Raw genomic sequence first — 9,142 nt, 5'->3', positions numbered from 1 at the left:
ATGGAGCCCAGCACATCTGTGCCCTAAGTCAATTGCAGCAGAAGTCCAGCCTTGATCCTACCTGGGCATACTAGTGGATAATAGGAGGTTGAGGGCTATGGGCAGGCCAGAGCTTAGGGGGCCCTAGGGCCAGGCCCCCCATGCAGAGGGAAGCAGTGTCGAAGAAGGCAGACGTCTCAGTGATTGTCAGAGGGACAGGGCAGGCTCTGAGGGAAGCCCAACCCACACCCAAGGCTCTAGTCTCAGAATCACGTGTATGCTTGGCCAGAAATGCCTCAAAACTTGGAATTCTCCTTACTACCCCTTCCCCTCTGGCCTCAGGATGTCTTGGAACCCGTATAACTGCAGCAACAGCGATTTGGCAAATGTGTGTGTTGTAGAGACCCTGGCATTTTCAAGGTTCTGTGATGGGCACAAAGAGATACAGTGCACAAAGATGAAAGCACAGGCCATCCCTGCCCTCAAGGAGCTTATACTCACTTAGTGCCTTTGTTCTTTTACCAGCAAACATTCACTGGGGCCTCTTACATGTCAGGCCCTGTGCTGGGCACTGTGGGGTGACTGTTGGAGTCGGCATATTAACAAATGAGTACGAGGTGCTCTTAGTCCTGGGGAAGTGGGGGGAAGCTTCACGGAGGAAGTGACGCTGGAGCTCACAAGTCAGAGAATAAGTGGGCCTTCACTGAGCCACACACCTACGACGACATTTCACTTTGGCTAAACCACCACTTATTCCAGGCTGGATACAAAAGTGAATAAGTTGCAAGTCTGTTCTTTATGAAGCCACAATGAATTGGGGGAGAAAATAGGATGTGCTCAAGGCAAAAACAGAGAGGTTCGTGTAAGAATAGCTATGGTGTGGTCTGGATGACCAATCAACTCTAAGGAGGCAGGGGGGGGGCGTGCTCACAGAGGGCTTCCTGGGATAGGTGGTGTCTGAGTGAGGTTCACAGGGCACATAGGAGGAGGACAGAGAGTTGAGTAGAGGTGGAAGATCATGTCAGGGGGAACGGCATGGAGGTATGAGGCAGTCCAGTTGGATGAGGTGGGGATTACAAAGCAAATCAGGTTTAAGGGAGGCCAGCTGGGGACTGGCACACCCACGCAGCCCACTGTGAGCCCAAGATTGGTGAGCCAGCCAGAGATCAGGAGCTTTAGTAGCTTGAAGAGGAGTTGGCAAGTCAGGGAAGGCTTCTGGGAGAAAGCAGGTCTCAAAGGAAGGCTATGGGGGGCCAGGAAAGAAAGACTGTTCAGAGGGCAGGAGAGTCATACAGCTGGAGCAAAGGCCTGGAGGCTGATGTGGATGCACAGATGAACTTGAGCGCTCTGGAGTCAGAAAAGGCAGCAGCTGCAGAGCAGCCAGGCTAGCAAAGAGGCTGGTGGGGAGGGGGGTGGAGGTGGAGATCTTGGGCCTGAGAAAGTGTCACCATTTCAGCCTAGGGGCCCAAAAGACCCTGCTCCCCACTCAAAGCACATTCTAGGAATGAGGGCAGGTGAAGCTCCAGCTCCCATGAAAGCTCCCTCAACACCCTTTAACTTCAGGCCTTCCCCTTCCTCGGAGTTTTTGTGTCATTTGCCCGTTCATCACACATTCCTATTTGCTTCCCCCAGTTCAGGAGTGTGGATCCTGCCATTCCACGTCTACCGCAGCAACTTCTGGGCAAGCTTGCCTCAGGAAACAGGGACACCACCCACAGGCAGCCACGACTGGGGACAAGTTGCTTCACTTCTCCAAGTCTCTGTTTTTTCATCTGTGAAATGGGTCTAACCCCTCCCTTCAGGCTCGTCAGGAGGATTCAAGGAGATCATCCCTATAAAATGCCCAGCACAAGGACAGGCACACAACTACACACACAACTACACACACAACTGCATGTTTGCTACACACTTACCTCCTTCTTCTTGCCTCATTTACTTTAGTCCTGCACAGTGGTTAAGTGCACTGACTCTGGAGCCAGACTGCCTGGTTCAAAGCCTAATTCTGCCACTTATTAGCTGTGTAACCTCAGGCAAATCACTTGCCCTCTCAGTGCCTTGTTTTCCTATTTGTAAAATGGATGTCATAATAATAGTACCTACCTCAGGAGATTGTCATGAAGATCAAGTGAATGTGTTAGGGGCTTAGAGCAGCACCTGCTGGGGAGTCACATTCTAGGTGCTAGCCATTCCTAGACTGCATTCTGAGTATTTGGAAACACGCCTGGTACCCGATAGATGCTCAACAGACTTTCTGAATGAAGAAATGAAGAAATGAGGCAACACCATGATGCAAGGGAATGCCTACATAGGAAGTCATTGAACACCAATACGTGAGGAGCTAAACCACCCCGACCGATTAAGTGCCTTCCCCAAATAAAACCCAGATAATCCCCACACCAAGAGTTAATCCACACTCCTCAGGTCACTCCGGGTTACCACACCATTTCCCTTCTTCCCACCCGCCTCTTTGCTTAATCAAAAGTGGGAAGGAAGAACAGGCATGGGGTGGGCAAGGGGAGCAGCCCTGGGACACCGCAGTGAGACCAGCACCCAGGAGCAGGAGAGGGCAAAGCCAGCACCGACTGCCCCAGGGATTAGAGGAGGGGATGGAGTAGAGCGAGCTCTGGCAAAAAGCCTGGGTCTCAGGACAGGGGAGACTCCATGAAGGGGGGCAGACAGGACCAATGACCACAAACAACAGGAAGGAACAGCAGAAAGAGCCATTGGAGGCCAGGCCAGCATTCTGCATCGTCTCTCCAGCCAGCTAGCCAGCCAGCCAGCGGCCAGGCCCCTGTAGGGCAGGGCTCTGGCCAGCCTCCCAACCCCGCCTCCTTGACCTGGAAGCTAGGGGCAGCCCAGACCTTGGCAACTGCTGCCCTCTCACGGCCACTCCAAAGAGGTGCAATGCTCTCTGCATTATCCTGGGTGTTTATAGGAACTCAATGTCCCCAGAGCTGCCTAGAGACCACCTCAGGCCCATGGAGGAAGTTGGCCTCCCCAGGCCTTGTCTGTTTACAGCTCCAGCTAGTCCCCATGGGATTATTGTGCTGCCCAAGCTCCCTCCACACCTCTGTTCCCACTGGCTTCTACTTCCCACCAAGATCTAACCCCATCTCCTGATTGCAGTCTTCTTAGACTCTGACCCCTCTTAGGGCTGTTCACCTACTCCCTCTGTCCCCCATCTATGTTCTCAGAGGTCCCCAAGAATTTCCTGTGACAGTACTTGACCCATTACAACTATATGTCAATGGCTACCTCCCCCATTAGACTGGGCCCCTCTGGCAGTCTGTCTGTCCCTTGAGCCCCCATCCTAGGCCTGGACTGGCCTGTAGAAGGCTGTTTAATAATATGTGCTATGAGGACCAGGAGTACAAACCAGGACAAACAGACCACTTTTATGTATTTATTTACCAAAACTTGCATAAACCTGACCTCATTCACCAACATAAAACGTACAACCAGGACACACACACACACAGGCCTTGGAGGAAACTGTCAAGTACTTTGAAGGACAGGAAGGAATGAACACAGCTGGGTGGACTTTTGGTTTCATTTGCAGAGGTTTGAGAAGGGCGCTGGTCCCACACACTGGGAAGGTAGAAGGGTGAGAAAGACAATAAATAGAATCCTGGGCCCAGCCTGCTTTGGTACATTACAGGTATAGTCCTGTGCATGGCCTGGGCAGCACCCAGCCCTTAGCCAGCAGCAGGAGCTGAGGGGGCAGAGCCTGAGCAGCTGGTGCAGGTAGGTCAGACATGCAGCCAGAGGTCCCCTCCAAACAGCACCCGGTGCTCCACAAGGCAAGAGGTAAGACTGAGCCAGGCTCTGAAGACCCTAGCTGTTCATGTCTGAGGAAATGGTCTTTTTCCTTGTCCGAACCTTCAGTGAGCGCGAGGTGCCCTGCAGGGAGAGGGCAGGCACAACCTGAGAGGTGTAGGCTAAGTACCTGGACAGCCCACCTCCCTTGCGCCTTCCTTGCCACTGACCTCCCGCATGGGTGGCTTCCTCTTGACCACACGCAGGCTCTGGCTGCGGCTCAGAGGCTTCTCTCGGGGCCGGGCAGGTGGCTGGGAGACTGCCTCTGTATCTGACCAACACTCATCCTCAGTGTCGCTGTCCTGCAGGCCCCCTGCCCTATACCCTGTATAGAGGAGAAGGAGGCCAGGGAGGCAAAGCTGGGCATTTCCATAGTCTGAAGGCCCAGGGCCAAGATAGACCTTCTTCTAACCCTTAGGGAAGCCACAGTTTGCATGGAAGAGGCATTCCTTCCGGAACAGCTCTGGATCTCTCTGTCCACTTACCGATGGGCGGCCTGCGGCGAGGTACCTGGTCCTCCAGGTAGAGGGGATCCTGGTAGGCAGGGGCAGGGGCATCAGGGATGGAGCGCAGGTCCTGCATGGAGAAGCTCCGCAGCCTTCCGGCCAGTGCACCCTGACTCTGCAAGTGATGGGGAACCACTGTATCACCTGGAGGAATGGGGCAGGGGATGCTAGTAGGAAGGGGTCTGAGTTGGGGCAGCTACTCAGGAAAATCAAGGGCTGACTGGTGGGTAATCACTGGGGCATAGGCCTCAGAACTAAAAGCAACCCAGTGACCTTCTAGCCCCGTGCCTTTGTGGCACCAACAGGAAACAGGCCCAGAGAGCAGGAGCAACCACTCAGTCACTATCCCAGCCAAGGAAGTCAACTTCCCGCTCCATGCTCCTGCCAACACCCCACTGTCACCTCTCATCCTGTTCCCTGGCATGGTCAGCTGTTCTCTCTCAGCTCCCTGATAGAGAGCTGGACTTGCCCAAAAGGCACGAGGTTGGGAGGACTGCTGAAGGGCTGGGACCCAAGGTACCTTGGTGGCAGCCTGTACAGCAGCTGAAGCAGCAATGTTGAGGCCCCGTTTCCCAAAGCTGAGCATCGTCTCATAGCTGCGCTCCTTGGCCTGCACGATGCAGGTGTCAATCTCCTGTAGGGGCCGGGAAGGGGAGAGAGCTCAGGTGGACACCTGAAGACTGAAGTCACTCCTCCTTTGCAGCCCCAGAGAAGCCAGTGCGTGCCATGCCTCCCTGCCCACCCCTGCCTACAGTGCACTAGCAACCACACCAAGAGCAGACATTCCCATGCTTCAGTGAATGACCACGCTCAGCCTCCTCCCACCATCCCCAACACAACTTCCAGCTGGTGTTTCACACCTTCAAATGCTCATTCACCTGTGCCCCCATTTGATTATCACAGAAGAGGAAGAAGGCTAGGTTCTATCAAGGTCCCACAGCTGAAGGGCAGCAGGAGTTAGATTAGAACCCAGGTTTCACCCAGCGTCCTGAACCCCGAGTCCAAGGCTCTTTCCTTCACACCCACCCCTATGTTTCCCTCCCTGGCTCCCCCTGAAGTACCTTCTCATGACGGGATAAGGATGGGTGGACAAACTTTCGGTAAAGCAGGCTGGCCCCTTTGGTGTAAGGCGAGAGCAGCCATAGCACAAAGGCCATCTTGATCTCATAGTAGAAAGGGAACCTGTCAGAGCACAGCGGGAGTAAGGTCAGCCAGGGAGCTGGGCCAAGAGTGGGCCATCATCTCCCCACAGCCCACAGCCCCCCTGCATGCATACCAGGAAATAAAGATGTCTGTGAAGGTTTCCACTGCCATGAACAGTGCAAAGACTATCCAGTACATCATCCACCGCACCTGGGGGTGGGGGTGGGGGTGTCAGAGGCCAACAGCTGAGCCTGCAGAGCCAACTCCCCTGTCCCAGGCTGACCCAGAGATTCCAGAGAGCCTGTCCTACTGCATTCTCCTGGCACCTGGCTGGCCCTAGAGAGGTGCCTCTGAGAAACTGCCACTCATTCCTGTACCCACCCCCAAGAAGCTTCACCCACAAGATTCTGCACAGGCACCCCCATAGCCTGCCCTCCAACCACACCCACTCTACACGCACCTGCTTATGCTCCTGGAGGAAGGGGAGGCCAGGTCAGACCATCCCCACCTTGCCAAGGCCTACCATACCCCCCAAGGTTGACTGTCATCCCATCCAACCTGAACCAAGCTCTCCTGCCCACAGCCACACTCACATATTCACGTATGTTCTTGGTCTTCACAGCCTTGTAGGAAGCATAAGCTGGGTACAGCATCCCAAACACCAGCCTAGAAAACAGAGGGGGAGTATGAGGGGCATCATGCCCTCCTCCCCCCCCCCCCCCCACCCCCCACACCAGGTGGCCACTTCCCTGAAAGGTGTGAAGTAGCAAGGGCCTACCCTGTTCTTCTTGCTTGGCTTGCACAACCTGTGCCTGAGTCAGTGCCCTGGAGGCCACCTCCCCACCCTGCTGTTTACAAACAGTCCAAGCCTGCCCAAGCCTGCACCAGTGGCCTATGGGTGCATTATTGAGCGGGAGCACACACAGCAGGTAGGTGGGAAGCAGGCTTCTGAGCTGGTGAGAGGGCCAGGCTGTCCCCTTCCATGGACATGCAATCAGGGCCACCAGACCTGGCACTGCCAGGCTGCAGACAGGGATCTTGGAGCCAGGTTGCTGGAGTACTGAAAGGTAGGACAGAGTGGGGAGGCTGAGGCCAGGGTGGTGAGTCATGTGACTGCTCAGACAGGAAGCAGGCACCTGAAATCTCCGCCCACAACGTGCCACAACACCTTGTTTGCCAAGGGGCTGCAGGCTTGTGTGAGGTCCTCTGTCCCACACTCCTGTCTGCAGTGTATGTGACTGCGGGGGGCGGGGGAGAGGGCGGTCGCCATGAGCCAAGAAGGCTTTGGGGGTAGAGTACAAGCACGGGTGCCCGATGCCACGCGGTAGGCCCGAAGGTCCGTTAACCCTTGCGGGCACTAAAAGCCCCTTTCCCACCAGATGTTCCCATCTTCCACCTCAAGGGCGGCCTGGCACCTGGAGGTAGAGGGGGTATGAAAGCGGCCATACTCACACTACCAGGCGACAGATCATCCAGGACACCATCCCGCAGCCTCAGGACGAAGGGAGAACCCCTACAAGATGCCTAGAGGGACGCTCACGCAGGGCTGGGATGGGGTAATCAGCGGAAGGGCGAGAACCAGAGGGGCGCTCCGGCTGCCCCTTGGCAGAGGCGGAGCCGGCCGCCCCCTAAATCTGCAGTGCGGGGAGCCTGAAGAATGGGGAGACCCGTGGGCTGAGGCGAGGAGGCCGGGGCTCGGAGAAACAGACTAGGGAGCCGGTAAGGGCGGGCGCGCTCTGCCGCCTCGCCGCGCTGCCGGGGCAGTTACGGCTCCCACCCGCACTTCCTGCTGCGGAGAACCAGCTGTTCAACTCTCCCCGCGGCGCTGCTGCGTCCCAGGCAGCGGGTTGCGGTCAAGGCCTTCGTTCGTTCGGGTCCCCGAGGTCTCAGAGCGCTGGGCCACCGGCTCCGGCCTCGGGGCGGAGTTTGCAACTCACTTGAAAGTTGCACGGAACTGGGTTCTGCCCAACCCCAAGTCTCCGGCGCTCGGCGCAGGCGCAGTGCGGCCCCGGAGGGGGCGGGACGAGGTCAGGGAGGCCAGGGGCCTGCCCCTTAAAGGGGCGATGCACCTCCTACTTGTGGATGGGGTCCGTAGGTTGAGTAGCAGCCCTGATTGCAAAGATTAGAGGGTGGGAAACAGCGACAAAAAGGTGGGGAGGAGGAAAAGAAGGAAATTTGGATTCCAGAGTTTTCTCAGAAAACCGGCTTCCTCCTTTTGCCTTGTCTTTCTGTAAAATGAGAAAGGGCATAGGATGGATGCAGGACCCCGCTTCCAGGCTCACGCACACTCGGAAGGAGGCTAGGCCTGGACAAATCCAGGTCTTGCACCACAGGGCCAGGAGATGCGTGAGTGCCTCAAAGACGCTGAGTTGACCTAGAGCGAAAGCGGGAGGAAGTAGGGAGAGGGGATCTGAGGGGCTCAACATCCCCATGAGATTCACCCTGAAGGGTGGGCTTCAGGAGTTGACGTCTCTCAGAGTTACCTCTCCAGAGTCCACATATCTGGGTGTGCTGACCATGATGATTTGAGAGATTCTCCGCAGAGCCCTGAGCACCCGCACTCCCCATGCCTTCTTCACCAGAAATTTGAAATTCCACCTGTTCCTGGGAGTCAAGAACACAAATATCCCTAAGAGCTTAATCCTATCAACAATTGCCACTTTGTAGCAAGTTTTTGTATGCAGGGTCTTGACCTTTACAAAGATCCCTCTTTTACCATTTAGGAAATACATTCCCTCTGGGATGAAAAGTAACTTCACCTGGTGGTATTTATTGCTGGATGATAATGCTTGGCTTATCAAGTCTTCTGAGCTCCAGCCTGGAAGGGGACAGGGAACTCAGAAGCTCCTCTGGGGGGAGGTGCATATGGGGAAGAAGGTGGGAGCTCAAAAGAGAAGGCAAAAGTTGTTGCCTCTAGAACTTTGTATATAGGATTGCACTCCTTGTACCTCTTTTGCGTAGCACTCCATTCCTCCCTCGGACAATGGGGACCTTGCCTCCCCCACCTAGACCCTGTGCTACCTCCCCTCTGCTTCATAGGGCTGGTGTGAAGGAGACAGCAGAGTTCCCCAGAGCCATGGAGGTGGGCAACTTTGGCAGTTATTACTTTTTATTAGAGCTATAGTTAACACCCACCACCTATGTAAAGGATGGAACAGGTAATGACTGGGACCAGGGAAAGGAGGCGTCCTGGGAATAAATAAACTCGTGGTAATTATGTTCTTTTAATTACTATCATCAATTTTATTGGTGTTGCTGGGTGTGAGAGCTAGCAGTGAAATTTACCCACAGGAGAAACTCCCCTGAGGCCTGCTCTTCCCATCTAACCACCCCCTCACCCTGGGCCTTGCTCCCACCCTATGTTGGAAGAACAAGAGACACCACAGGCTAGGATCCCACCATCTATCTCTAGGCACAGACATTGTGATCGAGGTGAAAGTTGAGGTTCATCAAGGAGACACATCCTTGTGTCCTTGGAGCAGAAGGATGTGACTGACTTAATAGGGGGCCAGCTCAGAAGGAACAAGGAGGTTGCGGAAGAGGGAAGGGACACCCATTCCTCTGGAGGAAAGGGTACTAGGCTGACTGTGTGCATGTGTGCCTTGGGTCCTTTGGTACCTGCTACAGAACCACCTCCTTCCCAGCTGGCTTCCAGAGTCACCTGCCCTGACCTACTTGCTGGCAAAGACCTCCCCTGT

The 9,142-nt window shown here is 55.1% G+C and overlaps 1 protein-coding gene across 3 annotated transcripts; it reads right to left on the bottom strand.

Annotated features, from left to right (window-relative positions):
* Positions 1 to 3,672: 3,672 nt before the first annotated feature.
* On the bottom strand, positions 3,673 to 7,415 carry REEP4 (receptor accessory protein 4). 3 transcript variants are annotated; one of them, XM_047857523.1, is made up of 9 exons: positions 6,897 to 7,415; positions 6,223 to 6,504; positions 6,038 to 6,110; positions 5,578 to 5,654; positions 5,363 to 5,483; positions 4,822 to 4,935; positions 4,281 to 4,416; positions 3,966 to 4,120; positions 3,673 to 3,879 (listed from the first exon to the last, which is right to left on the bottom strand). In XM_047857523.1, exons 3-9 carry the CDS (start codon positions 6,095 to 6,097, stop codon positions 3,814 to 3,816), a joined length of 729 nt encoding a protein of 242 aa, XP_047713479.1. In that variant the 5' UTR covers positions 6,098 to 6,110; positions 6,223 to 6,504; positions 6,897 to 7,415; the 3' UTR covers positions 3,673 to 3,813. The 3 variants fall into 3 exon arrangements, with proteins under 3 accessions (XP_047713479.1, XP_047713477.1, XP_047713478.1); XM_047857521.1 differs by lacking the exon at positions 6,223 to 6,504; XM_047857522.1 differs by lacking the exon at positions 6,897 to 7,415 and having other exon boundaries at positions 6,223 to 6,889.
* Positions 7,416 to 9,142: the final 1,727 nt, after the last annotated feature.

This window comes from Prionailurus viverrinus, chromosome B1 (assembly GCF_022837055.1).
Source record: "Prionailurus viverrinus isolate Anna chromosome B1, UM_Priviv_1.0, whole genome shotgun sequence".
Taxonomy (NCBI): domain Eukaryota; kingdom Metazoa; phylum Chordata; class Mammalia; order Carnivora; family Felidae; genus Prionailurus; species Prionailurus viverrinus.
This window is presented reverse-complemented; position numbering and strand designations above follow the sequence as displayed.

What these genes read in the sequence shown, in the direction of transcription:
- REEP4 (XM_047857521.1), bottom strand. Translation starts at nt 6,928, where the DNA reads ATGGTGTCCTGGATGATCTGTCGCCTGGTAGT. An exon ending in CCAAGAACATACGTGAATAT is followed by an intron (nt 5,655 to 6,037) that starts GTGAGTGTGGCT and finishes CCCCACCCCCAG; the next exon opens with GTGCGGTGGATGATGTACTG. An exon ending in TCGCCGCAGGCCGCCCATCG is followed by an intron (nt 4,121 to 4,280) that starts GTAAGTGGACAG and finishes TCCTCTATACAG; the next exon opens with GGTATAGGGCAGGGGGCCTG.